Below are 23,257 nucleotides of genomic sequence, written 5' to 3'. Positions count from 1 at the left end.
CACCACTTAGTTCTCTTATAGAGCAAGAAAGAGAGCAAGGTGCTCTGCTGCAGAGTGCAGGAGACGTAGCCCTATCTATTGCTTTGTATGATGAAAAAGTTAATTGCACCATTTTCAAGTTCATGTGTTAGGCTCGGTGGGCCGGTATTACTGCACTGTTGAAATGCTTATGTTATAAAATTAGTAGGAAATTCTCTTCTATGATACACAAGGCTTAGTTCTATATCCTCTGTTGGAGCAAATAACAAGTTCTTCTTTAGTGAGTTACTTTTAACTATTTAGGATTAGACCATTTCTTCTTGCTAGTCATTCAACAACATCCAGTTTCTTGCTTGAGTAAATACTATGTCTTTTAATTAATTATAACACATGCAGTGGAAGGTGCAATTTGTAGTACATGCACCTTGTGTATATGCTTAAATTGGATGTCTGGTGGTACACATAAGAATGCATTTGATAATAAAGTTTTAAGTTATTTCTCTCACAGTTAAACCCTAAAGCTTTGAAAAGTATGATGATGAATGAGGATACATGTACGTAGAGCTGTCTAAAACCAGAATATGAAGAGAAAAGGTGAAATACTTTTCACTTTCTTTTAAGTGCTTTAAAAGAAGTATTTGTAAACCTCCTCATGCGTGGTTTCCGGCACTATGATCGTCAGCTACGGAATGACCTCTTGGTAATTGCCACATTACTAGCTGAAAATCCTGCAGCACCTATGGTTGTAAGTATTTGTAGTTATATTCCAGGGAGAAATAACTTGTCCTCTGCTATTATATACTTAGTATTTTTTACCATTAACATTCTGGTATTTGTTTTACTCCAGTGCTTTCGTCTTTCTTAGATTTGCTGAGCAAGTAACCGTTTTTCATTCTGCAATTCCCTTTACCTCAGAGACTTCAAATCTGTAGCTCATTAGCCTGGAGTACTAGCATCAACCTTATTTAATATTTAGAAAATTACCCTAACACTATTCTTGGGCAAAAGTTAATGTTAGCTCCTGTATTCTTGCACTGATTCTCACATGTGCTCGTCTGTTACAATGAGTATTGCACTAAATCTCATTTGTTGTTTGAAGATGTAGGAGTATAGGCTGTATTCAGATGGCCCAAATTCAACTGAAGTATCTGTGCCTCATGACCAGGAACAGGAAGAGTCTTCCAAAACCCAGCTCAGAAGCTCTAAATAAGATGCTGACAAAATAAGTACTTGGATCCAGTTAATGAGGCACATAAATTCTTTCTAAGTCTAGGTCACATATAATATATTGTAATATATTCTGTAATATTCCAGATTTTTTATGAGGAAGTTAACTTTTTATAGATCTTAATATTCTTTTACTTTCACTTTACAGTTGAGATTTAGAACTTAAAATGAAGTTGTGACATGCATAATGAATAATTGAGCAATCAAGTGCCTGTAGATCTGCTGGCTGTCCAGGAATGGATTACTTCCAGGGAATTCATTCCTCAACTTCAGTAGGAGTTTCCCAGTTGGCTGTATTACTAAATAGATTTTATAGTCTGCAATGAAGATAACAGGTTTTTCATTGAGATGTTCTATTTTATCACTATTATGAAATGTTTGCTATACTACTGCAGCAACATGTTTCCTGTCTAAAATATTCAAATTATTTATCTGGCTGTAGAAAAGGGCAGGTTTTTCCTACAAGATAAGTAACCAGGACATGTTATTTATATTTCTTATGCTCCAAGGAAGAAAAATTGTTCCAATGCAAGGAAAAAATGAAAATGTTTTAGTTTAGGCTCTTTGCCCCCCTAGAGATTTTACTTCATCTGTGGAGATAAGGTATGAGGTATAAATATCAGTTAGACGAAAATATCAACATTCCCATTGAATCCTGCCTTGTAGAAAATACCGGAGACATTTCATCAGAATATTCTCTTTTTTTCTTAATATACTATCCAAGCAACTTCAGAAAACTCCATCTTGTATTTAACATAATTGAGAAATCAGCACAGGAATCAGAGACTTGGAAATGAAAATAATTTTCTCTCAACACAAGTAAAATGGAAAATAGATGTAAAATAAAGCTTTTAATGATATTAATTACTATTATCTTTGTGTTAGAACAAAACTATGTGTTTGGTAATTGCTTATTAGTTCCCATCATAATTTATTACTACATTTATTGGAAAGGAGAAAGCAGGAATAAGTTTTAATGTTGTTTTCTATTTAACTACTTTGCAATGGCTTTGTACAGAGAATATAGATACCACAGAGACAAAAACTAATATGCAATATAGTTGTGTACTGCAATGCTTTCTTTAAATTTACTTCTGCAATATTTTTCTGATTGTTAAAATCACTTGCGTGCCTGCTAACTTCCAGAGCTAGGCTTGTTGGAGTACCGAGACCAACTTACGTATCTTGTTGCTCAAGAAGAACAATAACCTGGTAACCATGGCTTCTAACCACCTCAGAAACAAAGCTCTTTTGTCTTTAGTGTGCTGCATAGACACCCCCTGGCCTTGGTCCTATCTGTAGTTACATTAGACATAATTATCCTTCTGTTAGCTCTCTAAGAGCTGTGAATTACAAGATTTATTTTCTGATTTTTTACTACTTAATATCTGTAAATGCATGTTGCTCATACATGCAGTTTTCATGTGCTTACTTGTAAATGCACTGAAGTTGGCTATAAGTGTACTAGTACACGCAACTGAAGGCACAAAATTGTATATATTGATCACCCTGACATATAAACTTACACATGCACAAATGCATTTCAAAAAAACACAACTCTGACCATACTGAGAATCCAGTTTTCTTGTGTGGTAGGTTGTAGTAGTGAATACATGTGTTTGGGACTTCCCCATACAAGTTCAGAGTTGTACTGAATGAGACATAGGTTTAACTAATTGTACCCTTAGGACTGTAGTTAGTTAGTGTTGTGCAATGTCCAAATGGTTGATCTCTTCTTTGATAAAATTCTATTTATTCTCCCATAGGATACATTAAGCTCTGTATTCTGAAGAAAAAAAAAAAAAAACCTGAGATTAAACCATATGTATTAATTCCACTGCCATTTTATTTATTTAATATATGTTTTTTGAATGCCTATTAGGAAAGTGGATTTGCAAAGCTGTTAATAGTACTTGCAACATTTACTGAAGGTAAGAGATTTCATACTGCATAATTACACTGTTTTCACTTTTAACGATTACTTTTTTGTAACTTATCTACAATTTCCTTTACAGTTAAAATTCCCAATCCTTTGGTAAAAGGTCTTAAACTTAACTACTCTTATGAGGACTTTGAGATGAAGAAGTTACTATTTAATGTAATAGGAGTCTTATCTAAAGACCCATGTGCTGTACAGGTAAATTTTAACAGAACATAAGATACAGTAAACAAAAGAAAAAAAAATAAAAAGGAGGTCAGAAGAATCACAAGAGTGTTATTTAGCTGTCCATCTGGCATAGTCCAGTAGACTGAAATCAGCTGTTCTCCAAATCAAGAATTCATACATAGCCTCAGACCGAGTGCTGTTTGAAAGCATCGTACAGTTTCTATTTTAGAAAAGTTAAGAACCTAGACCATGCTGACAAAATTAGCTGACAAGCGACTACAAAGGATTATTGAAATATATGTGAAGAACTTAATAAAGTTTAATAAACCACAGTCTGTGGGAATGCTGCAGAATATTAACAGATTTTGTCTGTACTTGTAGTGTTCATGACATACTTTCTCAATGAAACATATTTTTCTTAGTGTAGGACAGATGAAGTTGACTCACTGCTTTAGATTTTTCTTGTATGTGAAACCTATAAGCTGTCTCTCTTTGTCTTGATTCTGCAGCTTCTCAGTGAAAATGATGTGATGCCAGCTTTGCTTTATTACGTAAAACCAAATCAAAAGCCTGGATTTCATAAGTGGTCTGCTGCCCAATATGAAGAATTACAGCTTCGTGCAATTGCTGTTTTAGCTTCAGTGGCTCCCTTGTTAGTGGATAAATATTTGTCCTGCCAAGCAAATACTCTTCTCCTTGTGTTTCTAGAATGGTGTATAGGCCAAGGTCAGTAGATGCTGGTGGCTTTCATACATGGTAACCTCAAAACACAACTCAACTGAACTTACTTTCTTTGACAGGAAGCACAAATGTAAAACCCATGAAGTCAGAATTGTTCTTTTTCAGTAGGTCACTTAGGAGACTAATCTTTCAAAAAAAACAACCACAATATTTTTTTTTACTGAAGGATGAGCTTGTACCCCATGCCCTGTCTACCACTGTGTTAATATTCCTTCAGTTCTGTGCACAGCCACCCATCTCTACTGCCTCTGTTTTAAGCCAGTCAGATACATTTACTGTGGCAACAAGACCAAACACTAATTCCTGCCATGAGGCAGAACACATTCACTCAGAGTTAGAGCTGTACAAAGTAAGCCAGCTTCCAGACTTAAGCTGGCTTGTGGCCATCAGCTAAGAGTATGGGCTAAGCAAAAAGATAACTAACTGCACCCAGTTTCATGGTCTGGTTTCCTGGGCATGGATAATTTTCGACATAAAATTGATAAGTTTTCCTAGGAAGAATTTTTCAGTTAGGTCTAATGGAGATCAAAAAGTTGATATTACACGTCCAGCTAGAGAAGATACTTTGAATTTTGAAGACTGTTTATTAATCTTGTAAGGTTAAAAAAAAATTTATTGTAATAATTTTAAAAGTTCACCAAAATCATAATTTTCTTATGCCCTACACAGAAAGGTTTATTACTAGATGGTTTTAAACAACAAGCCTTTATAACATTAAGGGGGTTTGATTGTTTTTAGCTTACTTGCACTGATAAGCCTTTGTTTTCCTTTTTCCTGAGCGCATTATTATTATGAACATATGCTATCTGCGAAAACCAACATTCATTGTGATTGCTCCACAGATCCTTTCTTTGATCAAGGTAACTTCCATGGAACAAGTGGTCGTGGCAACAAACTTGCACAAATGCGCTACAGCCTCAGAGTGCTGAGATCTGTTGTGTCCCTTTATGATGCTGCTGTGAATCTTAATTTGTGTGACCAGGGAGCAATTAACCAGCTACTGGGTAAAGCACAATTTCTTTTGCTGTACTTAAATTAGTACCATTCTGTTGACACAAAGAGTATTCATGCTTCTTTGTGTGCTGTGATTTTTGTGTGTTACTCCTTTGACTGCTAAAAAACTAAAATCCTAAAACAATTAATCGAAGATGTAATTGATTTTATTTTGAATTTTGTTGCACTTTAACACACAGAATTGAAAGAATAAAGCAAAACAGACAGGTGTAAAAGCCTAAGTATCTTCACTTCAGAGTGAAAGCTGCCCCTTCTCTCTTTTATTATACTGCATTTCTTACATCTTACTTTCATTGTGGTAGCACCAAGGAACACCAGCCATGAGCCTTGTTCTACATAAGTCTGTTATGGTGTTGCATTTCACAGCTCCTCTTTCTTTAGAGTAGAAGAAAATTAGTAACACTCTTATATGAGTAACATTATGAAGAATAAAAGCAGAATAAAAGTGCTTAACCATTGTTCCTGTAATTTAGAGCATTTTCTTGTTCAGTAAAATATACCTCCTGTTACATTTGGTTTTAAGTTCTGTTACGCACTGTTCTAAGTTCTTTTTGGGTATGGTTTAGTGGGATCTGGCAGTTATGAGGTTTACAGTTAGACTCCGTGACCTTAAAGGTCTTTTCCAAAGCTAAAATCTAAATGAGTCTATGAATAACAAAAAATTTCCAGATTCTGAAAGAATCATACTGGAAAGAATAAGTAGGTAAGATCCTTTGCAATTCAAAGAGTATGTTCTAATAGAAAGCCTAGAAAGAAAACATTTTATATCCTTAGTTGAAAATTGAACTCCAGTAAAAACTCTGTGGAAGCTTAACAGATTTTAGTGAAAGCAAAATTAACACTGTACCTTACACATCAGATTCAAGAAACCTTTTTTTGGAGGAGCGATATGTTTGAATGTGCTCTTTCACATAGTGGTTCCAAGACTGATTTTCTCAGCTGCGGTGATATTTTGTTTCTTCCAATTTCCACTGTCAGTACCAATGTTTGTGGGGCTGTACTGCTAAGCAAATCAGTAAGTTCTTTAACTTTTTCTAAGAGTTGCTTAATGCAGTTCAGTTCCCTGAATTCATTGCACTGGGACAATACAAGGGGAAGCACAGAGACGGGAACAAGGAGCTGGAACAAGGGAAAAAGTCAGTGCAAGCTGCTAATCAGAGTGCTACGTTATAAAGCACAGGAGATAAAACTGAATAGCATTAAGTAGGTTCCTTCAAAAATCTCTGTGTAAATTTGATTTTTTTAAAAATCAGCAACTGTAATGGAATTCTGACTTGTGTATAGGACATTCAGATGTATAAAATATATTCATTTATAGACATCCTGAAGTATGCAGCAAACAAATCTAAAGAGACAGAAGATGCCATTCTACTGGAAATCCAAGCTGATATATTATTTATTTTATCAGCTCTCTGTGAAAATGATCTCCATAGAAAGGTATGTACCTTTCCATCTCCTACTGTGCAGAAAATGTCGAAGCTTGATATATTTTCATTTAAATGATACTGGCTTTTTTTTTTAATTCAAAACCACATGTCAATCGTGGTTCGTTACTCACAAGTCTGGGCTGGTAACTAGTTTCTATGACAGTGACAGTTAAACTGCAAAAACACTCAGACATGCACTAGCAAGTGTCACCTATTTGATTGCTAATTTACATGATTTTTAAATGAAAATATGAAAGTTTGTTAATGAATGGGTTTATCAGATTGGAAAAACTGAAAATCTCATTATATGTATCATAATGAATATATGCAGCTCTAGCAAGTGGGCCAAATTTGCAATATGTAAATTAAAATTTTTCGGTTTCCTTTGTGTTTTCTTATATACAGCTATTTAGTAAGTATTATTTAAGGAAAAATATTGCTTTAATTATTTTTTCAACAGGAACTCTTCAGCTATGAAGGAGTAGATATACTTATCCCATTCATTCAGATGGATCCAAAGAAGTTATATAGTGGATTAGGCCATAATCGTCTCCTCTTCAGTACACTCGACTGCTTATGGTTAGTAAAGAAGTATTTTAGCATCAGTGACCCTTAAAAATGGCAGGTCTTGTATTCTAGGTATGCAATACCATGGCCTTTCTCTGTGCATATGGGCCTCTTTTCTATTTAAAATTTAAATATATGTAAGTATTATACATATAAAAATATATACTTAAAAATCCTTCATACACTTCCGACGAATTACAGATTCTACAAAATAAACAGAATATTTTGCATGTATTCTCTTCTAAACAGGGGCTCAGTTTGACAACCGAACTCCCTACACAATAGTCTAACGCCCCACACAAAGTGACCTCCTGATACTCCAATGCGAGTTGCCTACAACTTCTGAGAGAGGGGTATGATTACAGTCTGTAAATAATTTCACAGAAGTGAACCAAAGGCAAGAATAGACCAATAACAGCTAAAAACATTATATAAGAGGAAGTGTTTGTGAACTGGCTATCTAAGGGCCAGAAAATTGTAGAAGATCACTATGAGAGAACAAAAGTTAATTTGTTTTAAGGCAGAGGTTGATAAATATATAAAAATGTAAATGATACATTTGTCTGCATGGAAAGACTAGGTTCAGTTTCTGTGCTAATGATTGTAAGTAAGGAACTGAGAGAAGGAAGCAATAGCACTATGAATGATGGTGTTATGATTATTTTAAGCTGGGAAAAGCAAACACTGTTGCCAAAAGAAACAGTCTTGCTTGTCTCACTCGCTTGATTCTGCTGGCAGAAATATTCAGTCAGTCCTGCAATATGCTAGATCAGGGACATGGTCTAGCTCAATTTTAGCCTCATTTACTGAGTTACTTATACTTCAAATCCCAATTCTAATCCAATTTATCGTGAAACTGCAAAATTTCTTGGGCTGCTACAAGGAAGGTGTCCCATCTGCAAGAGAAGAAGGAACACTCAAGTAGGTTATATTTACTTATACGTTGTAAGTGAAAAGGGGTGTGAAACCTGAGTTTTCTTCTCCCTGAAGGTATGAAGCATATTGCATACCGAATATATTTATGCAATTCAGTAAAATAAATGAGGTGTTTCTAGAATGTACTAAAGCACAAATACGTTTCTACACAGTGAAATTATTTCTGTTTAAGGTCCTGTGTCATTGGATGTTACAAAGCAGAGGATTATTTTCTTGAAAAACGGGGCATTTTTCTGCTTCTGGATTTGTTGGCAGTAGGTATTTTTATTATTGTTAGAGAATGCAAGAGTAGTAAAACAACATGGAAAACTGCATCTTTTTATAGTATCTCCTAAAACTGTTATAATACTTACAAACAGACCAGTGTATGTTATTCCTTGAAATAGGAAGGTAATCAAACATCAGGATACCTGCTCACAAAATTATTGGACAGATTTTCCATGTGTCTTTGTTTAAATAAATATTTGACAGAGGGAATTTTAAATTTACTGAAAATACACTTTTTTCCTAAGAAAAACTATACTCTTATTTTCAATGACCTCTCTCTTTAGAAAAGCACCTCAGTTCTTACCTTATATTGAAGCCACTAAGAACAGAGTTGGTGTACACTTCAAGGCTCTAAGTGTTTTGATGTTTAAAGTTACTTTGTATATGTATTATGTATAATATGTATAGTTGCTTCTGTGGGTCTTAGACATAGAGCTGGCCCAGGCATTTCACCTCTCAGGAGATAAGCATGCACCTCCCTTGTTTCATTCCCTCCTCCTTCTTGCTGGTCCTGCTAGATGCCCTTGCAGTGAAAGGCTGCAGACCCTTCCCTACCCTCAGCTGCTGCTTAAAAGATCTGGCTACAAAATAGAACAAGTGCTGTGTAGTACTGCTCAGCCACTGCCTTCAGAGTCTGTTTTATACAAAAATAAAATTTGGAGTTGTACGTTCTCCAGCATATGAGCCTGGAAGCATGCATACAAATCCTATAATATAATTCTACACACAGGTATTTGTATCTTAGATGATGAATTGTGCATGACAGAATTCCAGAAACTTGAAAGATTTAAAAGTTAATATACCAGTTTTGTGTGAATAGTTGTGATGAAAAGCTTACAGTTGCTTGATTATATAGCACACAATTTCTCTGGTTTTTTGAAGGTATACATCACCGTCTTTTGAACAGTTTAAAACATTTTTTCCTTTCTCTTCACCAAGTTAAAGCAAAAGAACCTGTACAGTGTGATTCTTGGAATCTTGGTTGAATTTTGCAACAACCCTAAAACCATTTCGGACATCAGTATCTGGCGAGGGGAGAAAGATCAAACAGCAGCTAACCTTCTAATACAGTTATGGAGACAGGAGGAGTTGGAGCTTGGACTCAAACGTGATCGGTATGGAAGGGTTGTTGGTAAGTTTTATGATGCGTGCAAAACTGTGAGCAGTTCAATTGAACAAAGTAAAACAAAGTATTTGCTTTTGCAGTCTGGATCCTCGTGAAAGTAAATTACAGTACTTATAGCTTTATCTGTAATTCTTAGCAAACCCAAAATACCTTATATCTATTTCATTAGAGTCTGACCACTAGACTGCATTTTCTACATCCACTGGGAATGAAGCTGGTCACAAACATAACCATGATCTGATCCTGAACAGCTTCTCTAATGCTGGACAGTGAAGCTATTTAATTTCTTACACAAACGACGTTTTCCTTTGTTGTATGTTGTAAAAAGAAGCAAGGAGAGTATTGTGGTCTCACAAATCTTTAGTAATGCTAATTACTATGTTCAAATTTTTGGCCAAACTATCAAAATTATTTACATAGTGTCCACAAAGATGGAACTGCCTTCTTTCAGAGGAGGCATCATACAAAAGAACGTGTCTGTAGCTGCATGGTAAAAATACTCATACTTCATAAATAGCATTTCCTCTAAGTTTAATAGCTTTGGGAGCGTATGTTTTCATTCTGCACTCTTGTTTTGTATTTTGAAATTATTAGACATGAAGAGACCTATTGCTAGCAGCTTCCAGAAACAGCAAGAGGTCATCCCCATGCCTTCCAACTGTCCCAGCTTTGCTGTCATGGAAATCTCAGAAAGCATACGGGCAAAACTTTATTTATTATTATGCATGCTAGGTAAGACAAGTGTCGTATTTGTCATTAAACTCAATTTGTTCACTGGCAATCAATAAAGTGATATTTCTAATGTCTAGTTTAAACTCCCCTGCTGCAACTAGAGGCCCTTCCATCTTATGCTATTTCTTGTTACTTGAGAGAAGAGACCAACACCACCTTGCTACAACCTCCTTTCACATAGTTGTAGACAGTGATAAGGTCTCCCCTCAGCCTCCTTTTCTCCAGACTAAACAATCCCAGTTCCCTCAGCCACTCCTGATAAGATTTGTTTTCCAAACCCTTCACCAGTTTGGTTGCCCTTCTTTGGATGTGCTCCAGCACCTCAGCGTTCTTGTAGTGAAGGGCCCAAAACTGAACATAGTATTTGAGGTGTGGCCTCAGCATCAAGTTCAGAAGGATGATCACTTCCCTACTTCTGCTGCCCACACTATTTCTGATATAAGCCAGGATGCTGTTGGCCACCTTGGCCATCCGAGCACGCTGCTGTCTCATATTCAGCCAGCTATCGACCAACACCCCCAAGCACCAAGCTTGCTTTTCCACCAAGCAGCTTTCCAGCCATTTATCCCCAAGCCTGTGCTGTTGCATGGGGCTGTTGTGGCCAAGTACAGGACCCAACACTGAGCCTTGTTGAACCCCATACAGCTGGCTTCAGCTGATTGATCCAGCATGGCCACATCCCTTCATAGAGCCTTCCTTCCCTCCATCAGATCAACACTTTTGCCTAACTTGATGTTGTCTGCAAACTTACTGAGGGTGCACTCAATCCTACCATACAGATCATTGATGAAGATACTAAACGGAACTGGCCCCAACACTGAGCCCAGGGGAACACCACTTGTGCCCAGCCAGAAACTGGAGTTGATTCCATTCACCACAACTCTGGGATTAGCCATCCAGCCATTTTTTTACCCAGCAAAGAGTGCACCCATCCAAGCCAGTTTTCCAGGAGATGCTGTGGGAAACAGTGTAAATGGCTTTACTAAACTGTAGGTTGACAACATCCACAGGCTTACCTTCACCTACTAAGCAGGTTGCCTTCTCATTGAAGGAGATCAAGTTAGTTAAGCAGGACCTGCCTTTCCTAAACCCAAGCTGACTGAGGCCAGTCATGTGATTGTTTTGTAAGTGCTGCATGATGGCTCTCAAGATGATGTGCTCCATAACCTTCCCCATCACCAAGGTCAGGCTGACAGGCCTATAGTTCCCCAGATCCTCCTTCTGGCCCTTCTTGTAGATGGGCATCACATTCACTAATCTCTGGTCTACTGGGACCTCCTCAGATAGCCAGGACTGCTGATAAATAGTGGAAAGGGGCTTAGTGATCGTTTTCACTAGTTCCTTGAGTACTCTTGGCTGGATCTCATCTGGCCCCATAGACTTGTGCATGTCCACGTGGTGTAGCAGGGCACTAACCCTTTCCCCTTGGATTATGCAGACTCCATTCTGTTCACTGTCCCTGCCTTCCAGCTCAAAGGGCTGGGTACGCAGAGAACGACTGATCTTACTAGTAAAGACTGAGTGAAGAAGGTTAAATATCTCAGCCTTTTTCTTGTTCTTTGTCACTGTGTTTCCCCCCCACCACATTCACTAAAAGATATTCTCCCTAGCCCTCCTTTTGCTGCTGATCTATTTATAGAAATATTTTTTATTGTCCTTTACCTCAGTGGCCAGATTAAGTTCTAGCTGGGCTTTGACCCTTCTAGTTTTCTTCCTGTGAAACCTCACAAGATCCTTGTAGTTATCCTGAGTTGCCTGACCCTTCTTCCAAAGGCCATAGGCTCTCCTTTTCTGTCTGAGTTCCAGACGGAGCTCTCTGTTCAGCCAGGTTGGTCTTCTACCCTGCTGGCACATGGGGACAGCCTGCTCTTGCACCTTTAAGTCTTCCTCCTTGAAGAATGTCCATCCTTGAACTCCTTTGCCCTTATCTTGGACTTAACTGCCTTTATATTGGACTTTATATAGTCCAATACTTATAAAGACACTATCATAAAAAGGTCAAAGGGAACTTTGACATGCATCGATACTCTGTTATTAGTCAATGCTTGCTCATCTGCTCTAAAAGGTCCCTAATGAAAGGGATTTCAGGCTTTCCCCAGTAGTTTGCTGCCCCTACCATTAGGAAGAGTTTCCTACAATTAAACAGAAAGTGTGCTTGAAATTTTCCGTGATTCGTTTTTCCACACAAAGTATCTCTTTCACATATTTTAATACTTCTATGTTTAATTTTATTTCTCTAGATGCAGAAATTCTGCAGGTGTTATTCACAGATCTCATTTTCTAGCACAACCTCTATTCTTTGGGTTTTTGAGTCTTTCCAATTGGTTCACATCCTTCTTGATCTTTCATGTCCCAAAACTGAGCACAGTACTCCAGTAAAAGCCTCACAGCCAAATAGAACTACATTCCTGTATTCATGTGGTAAATAAACATTGTGACATTAATATAACTATTGCAGTGGCATGATGTTTGCTCATTTGACTTATGATCTTGTACAGTCATCTGCTATCCTGGATTTGCACAGATGACTATTCCTACATTTAGAAGTTCTTATTTGTGATTACTGATTTAAATTCTATGAGTTTAGATAATTTTTCAGATGGGCAAGATGAATTTACATTCTAAAATTTTACTTCAAAATGCTGCAGTCCCTCCTAATTCTATGTTGTTTGCACTGAATACGAATACTTATTTTTCCTTTCCCTAAAAGCCTAAATTGAAGTCAAAATGCACGATAAACTCTTTCACACCTGAAAGAGTTCTTATCTGACTGTAGGCAAAAGCTAGGTCAAATGATGTGGTTTTTTTTTTCTAATTCATCTTAGATATTAATATTTTCACTGTTACCACTTAACTGCATAAAAGTTTGTTTGATTATTTGTTTCAGTCTTTTTTTTGGGAACTAAACTGAACCAATATTCTCTGGCTTCTCCTTTTCTGCTTTTAAAGAGAGGCATTATATTTGGTTTTTTAAGTCCATCCTCCAGAGGTTCAACAATGGTTAGTAATTGTTCTGAGATTACTTCGACCAGTTCTCTGGGTAACCTAGAGAACCAATTGGATGAAAACATCCTTAGTTTTTCTAGTAAACTGTAGCCAGTTCTTCCTCTGTTGTAACCCAGGTTCTTACTAATTTTTTATTAGTGTAACTATGTTAAATGTACGATCACAGTTAAATTCTTTGTTAAAGCAAAAAGGCATGAGATTTTGTTCCAGTATTTCTTCTATATTCACATACCTTTTATTTTAGTTATATACATTGTAATGACTCCTGTGAAGTACTGAAATTACATGAAAGTGAATTATAAAGTATACAAAGATTTTTGTAGTCTTTTCTCAGCATCTTCTTACTGTAGTCATGCTTCGTAACAGCCTGTGACATGGTCATCTAGAAAACTAGTGTTAATTATATTTATGTTATTTCTTATGTTCAAAACGTGATATGATTATACTGTAATACATAGGCACTACATTCCCAGTTACTACACAGATGGTGTGATGAAGTCTAGAATGAGATTTGTTAGACTATATGGTTTGGGGTTTTTTTTTTTAAATCAAGTATAACATTTAGGATGCAGAAAAATGAGGCTTAGTCTCAACAACCATACTTCTCTACTTTATTCTTTTACACGTATTGTAAACATATCTTTTAAACCCTGTAATACGATTCTCCCGTTGGCTACTTCACACCTAAAGCAAACTCTCCTTGAACTGAATTGCTTCTTTAGAAACTGTGACCTATGGTTTCAACTGCTTGTCTGCTTTAAGGGAAGATCAGACTCTTGCCACAGAAGCATAGCAAACGCAATACTGTCCTGGCTTTCCAAGTGACTGGAAGTTCACTGGAGACAGTCATAAGTAAAGATAGTATAGAGTGAATTTCTTACAGAGAAAATAGGGGTTTTATCACCAAAAGCCTGCTCAGGATTATAAGAGTGACTGGATGGTGTATATGTGATGAAGGTTTTGCATGTGATTGTATGACAAATAAGATGGAGTCATTTCTAGAGTGATATGTTTTAATATAAATTCATCATGCTGTTAATACTGACATGATTAATATTCCTTTAGGTTTTGAAAATTTACCTGGCTTATCTGCTGAGGATTTTGTCACACTTGCTATCATAAAGCATTATATTGACTTTAAAGTGAGTATTGTGGAAGAAAATACTACTACTCTATCTGCATTTGCAAAAAGAGCAACTGTATCTCAGAATACTGCAAACAAATAAACTTTCAGAAACTGTTGCCTATATTACAAGTCACCTATAGTTTCACAGACTGGAAGCCAGTTCATGACTGCATAGGAAATAAGGCTAGTTGAAAGTAACTCAGAAAAAAAAAATGTATTTTACTGTTTCCTTTCTCAGGAAACAGGAATATGCCAGGAGAAGAGTAAGAAGTTAGGGAAGGGCTAGAGAATATGACTGCCTCTTTGTGCGGTGCGGTCAGGCTCAGTGGGGGCAGGGGGGAAGCAAGCATTTTGCTATTAAAAATTACATTAAACATGCATTGTGATAAAAGTTTTTCTGTGCCTTCCCATTTTTGTCCCCACATGCAGTAGCCATCGATACTGTTAAAAGTTAAGAGTGATGTGCCTATAGGAAACAAGAACAGAATAACAAGCTTTGTGGGAGCCATTCTGCTCAAAAGATGCTTCAATTTATGCCAATTTTCTGCTTAGAAACAAAGTTTGAGAGTATGAAGTATTCAGGAACCAGCAAGACTGGATCTATAGTTGGTAATTCCAACTTCCATTTGTATCTCATGTTGCAGTTTGCCTAGATAATGCGCAGAATTTGAGATTTTACAGAAGCCAGTAGGACACGACACTCATGTAGTTTGGTATCTCGTAGCTCTCAGTACTGTTCCAGTAGTTACCAGCATTTCTGTTACTGCTCTGTGGAGTCAAGCTTGGACTTGGGAAGGCTTAGGGAGGATTATCATGATTTAATTTGGCATAGAATTACTGAAGTCTAACCTTGCATAAAAATTCTGAGAATCAAAACAGTAAGGAGACAGATTGTTGCTCTATTCTGTTTTGAATGATTGGAACTAAAAAAAGATATAAATATCAAATAGTGCAGTGTTTCACACACAGGTTGGAGAAGTTTGGAGTGAACTCTATGCAGAACTAAAAGAAGAATTCAGGCCTGTTGAGTCGGATGAGGAAGCCTTGGAAGTTATTTTAGAGTTATCAGAAGATACTGGAAGAAAAGTTGCTGCTCTGCAGACTGAAGTGCTTGAAAGTCAATATCGCCAAGAAATCCAAGAGGAGCATAAAACGTATGCAAAGGTAAGGAAAAGAGGATTTAAACAAGGAAAGGCCATGTAAAGCTTTTTAGTCAACTTGCATGAAGATTTTCTTATTATATAATGTTGAGAATTACTGCTTGAGGTTATTTTAATCTGTCTCAGAAGAAAAATTTTAACTTTCAATTAGTCTAACTTCAGTTGTTCCAATTCGTATAATTTGCCAGTATTTAGAGAGCAACATGAAAAAATGTAGTATCATCAGTGATGCATCAACAATGATGTAATGACAAATGATCATTTTGTTACTCTTAAGTTGCACCTGTGTTCATCTGTAGCAGACAGCAATTTATAGTACCTGCTACAACCACATCTGCTTCTTAAAATAAGGCATAAGCCTCTGCTGTAAGGTCCTGTGGCTGAATACTCAGAAAGCTTCATTACTTCACAAAGTATTGCTCTGTGATTTGCAGCATGCTGACAGTGAGCAGGTATAAACATTTTCCAACTTTAGTTATAAGGCAGGGATTTTCGCTCATCTGCTGTCTCATCCTTTCCTGCTTTCTGAGAAGTTAGATCAGTCGGTTCAGCTGATCGTGCTAATGTTTTTGAGGGATTGTCATGCATTGTGATACCTGCACTTTTATCACCAGAAGTGATTCTCTCTCTGTAATTCAGCTTTTGAGAGTGAGAATATACAGCAAGTATTCCAGAAAGAGTTTAGGGTCTTCCTACATCTGTGCTGGAAGAGAGGAAAATTTGTTTGCAGAGAAAATAAGGCTTTTTTTTTTTCCAAGGCAGTGCATAAAGTGAAGTCTTTAAAGGACCAGTACATTGCTACAACTATGACCAAGTCTCAAGTGAGGGATGAGCTGAGGTAGCCAAAGGGCCGTATGTGAGCATACTACCCAAACAGTACAAGCAAAGAGTTCAGGAAAGTTCATGAGAAGAGGATTGTGTTGCATTTTGTGAATCTGTTTTTATTACAGATCATAGCTACCCATAAGCAGAAAGAAATAGTAAATAAATCTTGGGAAAATTTCTTGACTCGGACATCAAACTATGAGGCATTGAAGGTAAGAAATCTGAGTGATGGAGCAAAATCTACATTCACAGTGTATTTATAATAATTGGGAAATTCCAAACACATTTCTTAATGAATTATGAGGATGTTCAAGTAGAAGTTAGGAAGAAGCAGAAGAATGAACCATAAGATGTATTGGCAAAGCTACACAGTCTTTGATTCTTCTACTATTCTATGATTCTATTATTTACTCTTCTGATTACTGTAGCAAATTGGGTATTCACATTGTTTATGAACTTGCAATTAGATGTACATATGCATATATACATATACATGTATATATATATGTATATATATGTGTATGTATATTCATATATATATATATATAGTTACGTGTATCCATATATTTGTCCTGAAATTGTTGAAACTGAAAGTCTGGTCATTCTTTTCTTTATTTTGTCTAATAGTTCATTCCCTGTTTTTAATACAACAGACATCTTTCATGATGGGAAATATTTTATGATAAAAGGAGTTTCTTTTAGCAATGTTTGTGCTTTTGCAGAACGTGAAAAATATTAAGAGTCCTGGTTAGGTGATCAGAGTAGGCTGGAAAATGAATGAAATCAGACTTAAAAGAAGTGCCTTGGCAGCTGAGTGTGATTTTCCTTCATTTCCCAAAGGAGATGCAAAAGAGAACAATTTTCATCATGTGCAAGCACCTCACTGTCCTGTGGTAAAGATCTGTACTTGAATTAGAAATTTAAAAGGGCCAGAAAAAGGATTTGGAGAACTAAAGGCTGGTTAGTTTTAGCTAAGTCTCTGAAAAGCTGATTTAGTCATGTGAGGAACAAGAAGGTGGTTGGAAATGGCTATCATGGATTTAGCAAGGACAAATCATGTCTTGCCAGCGTGGTTGCCTTTTATGGTAAAATTATTGGCTCTGGAGAAGGAGGTAGATGGACGTTATTTCCTTGCTTTACCAAAGTCTTCAGCAGTCTTTTGTAACATCCTTGTAGCCAAAATGGGGAGGTAGGGCCTGAACTACATATAGGCATAGTCCACTACAGCTGGACTACAAGTTGGGTGAAAAACTGGCTGGACTGATGGGCTCAAAGGACAGTGATTAAAATTGAACTAGAAGTCAATTTTAAGTTATATTCCTCAGAGTTAATTATAGGATTGATAGTATTTAACATTATCATTAATAGCTTGGATATTGGATCAGTATGCAACCTCATCACGTTCATGCACAACACTTAGCCGGGAGGAAGAAATCCATATGCTGGGAAGTAGACTTGCTATTCAGAAGGACCCTGATAAGCTGGAGGGATGGGCTGACCAAAAGCTCATGCGGTTCAGGGAAAGAAAATGTGAAGTCATGCATCTGGGCTGTATTATGGTGGTTGTGCATCGCTACAGCCCGGGAACTGAGTGGCTATGTAGGTATGTACAAGCTGAACACGAGGCAGCAGTGCGCTCTTGTGGTCATGAAGGCCAACAGCATATGTGGCTTCACTGGGGAGAACATAGACCATAAGTCATCCCGAGTGATTCTTCTGGCCCTTGTGAAGCCATGGCGATCTGTTCTGTTTGCAAGTTCTTAGTGCAGGACAGAATCGCAAGCCAGAGGGAGAGTGCTTACAGTTAAAGGCCAATAGAATTATCACCTCATTCATTTTGTCTCTTTGTTTGTATATTTTCTAACAAGTGCAAATGGTGCAATTCATTCTGATTAGAACAATTTTGCCTGTTTTCTAATTATCTTTAGAAAGCTAAAAGGCTTCAGGAAAAAGCAATAGAGGCTTCCAGGTCTAAATCAAAGACTCAAAATGGACCAGTCCATTCTACTGAAATTAAAGGCATCGGTACCACAGTAAGTAATGTACAACAACAACATTTTATTTTCATTCATGTGTACGTAGTTTATTCTGGCTTTATATGTGCTACTGCTTATTCTTTCCTTAATAATTTTTATATTGACAAGCTCCAAGTATGTAAGAAAGTATCTGTATCTCCTGCAAAGCAACCCTTCCCTTTCTGGCATATCCTCAGACAACAGGTAGCTGGTCAGAATGAGATTCAGATCTGAAAATTAGCCATAAAAGTGTGCGTGAGATGGTCCTTGTGCAACTTGGCATGTACTTCTTGTGGGTCATCCTTTCATGAAAACCTTGCTGAGGTCAAGATCTCATTCATTTATTGTTGGTTAAATCTGTGCAATCCCTAATACATTGGTAGAGGTGTCCTTTGTCAGAAAATTTGTTCCTGGCTGTCTGCCGTTAAAGCCCCTTGTTGCTTCTGCAGAAATTTTTTTTTCTCATTTCTATCAGTTAAGTGAAGTGTGAGAAAATAAAAACCATTGTTAAGATCTTCTTCGTGCATAATGGCATATTCAGATGTTGAGTTTTGACAAGCTAGGGTAAAACGTGGGAGAATCTCCATTCCTGTCAGTAACTACTTTTGAGATAGCTGGATGATTTCTGTGTAAGCATCACAGCCGAGGAGGATTTTGGGTGGAGGGATAGCTTCTTGGTTGCTTATAAGTTACTCTTACATGTAAGGAGAGATGAGGAAGAAAATACACAAGATGCCGTTTTCAGACTTGCCCAAAGGCAAAAGGTTGTATTATCACAGGCTCTTTGGCACGAATGAGTAATGAAACTAAGGTGGCTGCATCCTGAGAAGAGGCAGTTCACGTTTGATGGGATGAAGACAGGAGGAGCTTAATAGAAAGCAAGGGGGTGATCTCAGAGTGCTGAACTATGATTTTTATGAGGTTATCTTTGTTCTAAACTTCTGAAATATATGAAGGAACACATATGTGAATGCAAGATGAACTGGGCTAAAAAAATTGTTTAGTTATATGCATATATCAGTGAGAGTGTTAATCAGCAATGTTTTGCAGAAGGTATCTGAAAAATTTAGATATAAACAAGTATTCTGGAAATTGTTAGTAGAGAGAAATACATTGTTAGATTTTAATTTAAAGATTTGGACCTCAAGCCAAGATTATTCATTTCTTTGGAGGGAGAGGATTTTACAAGAAAATATCTTCGTGGTTCTATATATAGTCAATATTTCAACAACTGTAGGCAAAACCAAATTAAAAATTAGTCCATTTTGCAGAATAAGTGTATTAACAAAAAGAAAACGTCAGCAGCATAAGATAAAATTCCTTGGGTACGTTGCTTAGAAGAGTTACAAATTACAGGTATGGCTGGCAGTGTTTCTCATGGAACAATCTTCTTCCCTCCTCTCTACCAAACACTTGTAGTAGGGAGAGATGAAAATTAAGCTAAGGTAGTTGTTCAAAGCCATCAAGATCAAGTTATCAAACTTGAGCCACATACACTCAGAGAGTTGTGTATTTTGTTTTAATAGGTCATGGTTAGAAGATCGAGGTGTCAGAGATTTTTATTCAAAGACCAGAACCTGTTCAATATAAAGACTAGTAATGAGACTGGAAATTGTGTGTCTCTTCCAGTCCTGGAGTTTTCCTGGAGCAGTAGTTATAGGCAATTTCATTCTGAGAGAAACAGGGTCTGTTCCCTTTCTTTGAAATATTAATATATAGTGAAATTCTGAAGACTAAAACTTTGGCTGATACTATATACAAACCCAAATAATACTGCACAACAAACTTCTATTGTAATAAAGGCTTGACTTTCTTTTCCTCTATTCATAAGAATAGACAGGAAGGCAGAAAAGCAGAGTACGTAAAGGTACCTGCTAAAAAATCCACTCTGTCTTTTCCTTTGTATTGATGGGAACAATTTGTGAATTTAGTATAAAGGATAGAGTGGTCCTTGGAAACCTCAGCATGCATCTCCATCAGCTGAATAATGTTTTTGAAAAACAGTTCATGATTTAACTCTCATTTTTAAATACTAACATGAATGTCAAGCAATGCATTTGTTTTGTTTTTCAGATTGGATCTGGTCGCTTAGTAACTATTGAAAGCACACCTCCTCAGTTAATTGGAGGGCCACTGGCTGTTACCAACCTTGCTCTTAGAAAGCCCTTTTTTCGTGAAGGAGGCTTGAAAAAGATCAAAGCCATTAAAAAGTTAGACTCGGTCAAGAAAGAATCAGTACCTGTAGAAGAGATAATGTCCTGAAAAGTGCTTTTAATATTTTAGTTAACTGTATGTATATTTTAGATACAAGATAAAATCTCCGTGTGATGCTTTGAAGAATTGAATAGAACATCTTGAGAGTAAAATTGTATTTTGTCTTAACTAATATAAACATGGGGATGATTTATTAATAAAGTATCCTGCACAGTATGGTACAGAGGTTTGTTGAGTCTAACAATTTTGTGTGCTAGTGCCAGGTCACCTTGATCCACTATTTCCATCTCTTGTTGACACATTCCACACATTACAGTTTAAGTATCTCTTTCTTTGAGTGAGGTGATGAACCTTTACATAAACATATTCAGTTCTTCAGTTCTTCGTTTTGGCCTCTGTGAACCTCATGAGGTCCTACACCTGGATCGAGGCAGTCAGTGGTTTCAATATGGGAATGGGGTTGGGAGCGGCCCTGCAGAGAAGGACTTGGGGGTGCTGGTTGATGAGAAGCTTGACATGAGCCAGCAATGCCTGCTCACAACCCGGAAGGCCAACTGTATCCTGGGCTGCATTGAAAGAAGCGTGGCCAGCAGGTTGAGGGGGGTGATTCTGCCCCTCTGTTTCGCTCTCATGAGACCTCATCTGGAATACTGTGTCCACTTCTGGAATCCTCAACATAAGAAGGATATAGAACTGTTGGAATGGGTCCAGAGGAGGGCTACAAGGATGATCAGAGAGCTGGAGCACCTCCCATATGAGGAGAGGCTGAGAGAGTTGGGCCTGTTCAGCCTGCAGAAGAGAAGGCTCCAGGGAGACATTAGAGTGACCTTCCATTGGCTGAAGGGGGCCTACAAGAAAGCTGGGGAGGGACATTTTACAAGGGCATGTAGTGATAGGATGAGGGGGAATGGCTTTAAACTAAAAGGGGCAAGATTTAGATTAGACAGTAGGAAGAGATTCTTCCCTATGAGAGTGGTGAGGCACTGGCACAGGTTGCCCAGGGAAGTTGTCAAGGCCAGGTTGGATTAGGCCTTGGGCAGCCTGATCTAGGGGGAGGTATCCCTGCCTGTGGCAGGAGTGGAACAAGATGATATTTAAGGTCCCTTCCAACCCAAACTATTCTATGAATTCTATGATTCTATGATCTTTCTGAATACCATATCCACATGATTTTTGTCCAAGTACATTTTGTTTCTTGAATTGCTTCCTTCGCCATTAGGACTTCTGACTTCTATTCTCTCAGTTTTCAGTTAAAGACTCAAAAAGAAGCTTGCCCATGCTAACAGATTCTCTGAGCCTGTTGGAGAGACAGGCTGAAATGTCCTGTCTCGCATGGATTTTTCATGGGTTATTGTCCCTATTTTCTGCCACAAGAATTCATCTTTTTCCACCCTAGCACTTCTAGAATCCCAACACAAACTTGTGAGCCACAGACTTTTTTGTAGATGACTCACTTTCTAAACTATTGTCTCCTTTCCTAACTTGGTCAAAGCCAGAATTTGTTATATCACAATAGAGCAAGATTCCCTGAAGCTATTATTTCATTTTAAAACTAGTTGCTATGCAGTGCTATGGCATAAATTGCTGTGACATTGCAAGGGGTTCTGTGACTTACAAGCTCTGGCACGTACTCTGTCATTTTTGTCTGTAAGCAACATTTTGAGACAAGTACAAGCTTTCACTTTGCTAAATGCCAACTTGAAAAAGGGAAATAAATTTGAGCTAAGTGTGTGGAAATTAATTTTCAATTCCCTTTTTCAGTTCCTGAAGGAGGGATGGGGAGGTGTGAATAAGTTTTTCCTAAAAATCGTTTTGTCTCTGTAACGAGTCACAGCAGTGCTATTAAAAATTAAAGCAGAGATTTTTTTCTTTTTAAATTGTATACTTAAATTCTATGAAAAGGAGAATCCAAAGAAAGTAACGAATAAAACAAAACAGCCATATGAAATTGTACTTAAACTTTAGAGAAATCACCTAAAATTAGTTTCCAAAGATCAGAAGCTTTTTCTTACAGGCAGGTCTGTTAAACGTTACATTGTAGAGCAAGAGAGTCATCTAATACTTAAAGCTAGAGAAACTAAATCAAGCTATGCAAATTTAATTTAGTGTTTATGCTGGCCCTTTACTAGCTCTCAATTGTTAAGTAATTTCATTCATTATGACATTTTTTCCAGAAATTATCTGCCTAAAGCTTAAATATGTTTTCTTGACCAAGCCTGCGTGTATATTTCTTGCCTGCCAGCAAGAAAGGTAAACTAAGGTATATAGAGATTATCTAAGTAAAGTCCTCTTTGTCAAGTAAAGTCTTGCTCAGTTGCTTATGTTTACATATATCTGACAACTCTTCAGCAGTGATGCTGCTTTATTCCTGTTGTAGAGAACATGAAAAGGTAACTATACACTGTGACCACAAAAAGTGTGCTCCATTGTCTTTTCACAGTTAAAACCAAACAGTAAATATTTGACTAGGAGAGCAAAGACTGTGACATTTAGAAGTTTTTAGTACCCTGGCATGTATGTGACTGTGTGGGTGAATCATTACTCCTGGCAGCAAGGCACTGACCCACATTTTTCAGAAACCCATACAGGACTCATGTAAGTCCTTCCAATTTCTGAGCAAAAACTCCAGCAGTACAGTGTAACCAAGGTATGGATATAAAAGATCTTTTCACTGGAAATCAGCTTATACTTACGCTTATGTACAAACTTTAAATCAGGCACAAAGTGACCCCCAGAGCGCTCCTCCCATAACTGCATTGTGCTTCTGCTACAGACACCCTGACGCTGT

The 23,257-nt window shown here is 37.2% G+C and overlaps 1 protein-coding gene across 8 annotated transcripts in view; it reads left to right on the top strand.

Moving 5' to 3' along the window:
* The window catches only part of LOC104057710 (GTP-binding protein 10), a 59,531-nt gene that overhangs the window by 9,661 nt on the left and 26,613 nt on the right, over window positions 1-23,257 (top strand). For 5 of the 8 annotated variants that reach the window (XM_054060654.1, XM_054060658.1, XM_054060655.1 and 2 more), the window contains 14 exons: window positions 601-724; window positions 3,089-3,137; window positions 3,222-3,343; window positions 3,823-4,039; window positions 4,897-5,058; window positions 6,387-6,505; window positions 6,956-7,074; window positions 8,171-8,252; window positions 9,205-9,397; window positions 9,986-10,123; window positions 14,195-14,271; window positions 15,225-15,419; window positions 16,366-16,452; window positions 18,169-18,273. In XM_054060654.1, coding sequence (XP_053916629.1) covers window positions 601-724; window positions 3,089-3,137; window positions 3,222-3,343; window positions 3,823-4,039; window positions 4,897-5,058; window positions 6,387-6,505; window positions 6,956-7,074; window positions 8,171-8,252; window positions 9,205-9,397; window positions 9,986-10,123; window positions 14,195-14,271; window positions 15,225-15,419; window positions 16,366-16,452; window positions 18,169-18,273 — 1,789 coding nt within the window. Of the gene's footprint in view, window positions 1-600; window positions 725-3,088; window positions 3,138-3,221; window positions 3,344-3,822; window positions 4,040-4,896; window positions 5,059-6,386; window positions 6,506-6,955; window positions 7,075-8,170; window positions 8,253-9,204; window positions 9,398-9,985; window positions 10,124-14,194; window positions 14,272-15,224; window positions 15,420-16,365; window positions 16,453-18,168; window positions 18,274-20,328; window positions 20,660-23,257 lie in introns of those variants that run through there. The other 3 variants (XM_009559110.2, XM_054060659.1, XM_054060660.1) reach the window with 3 other exon arrangements.

The sequence above is a fragment of the Cuculus canorus genome, chromosome 2, assembly GCF_017976375.1.
Source record: "Cuculus canorus isolate bCucCan1 chromosome 2, bCucCan1.pri, whole genome shotgun sequence".
Taxonomy (NCBI): domain Eukaryota; kingdom Metazoa; phylum Chordata; class Aves; order Cuculiformes; family Cuculidae; genus Cuculus; species Cuculus canorus.
This window is presented reverse-complemented; position numbering and strand designations above follow the sequence as displayed.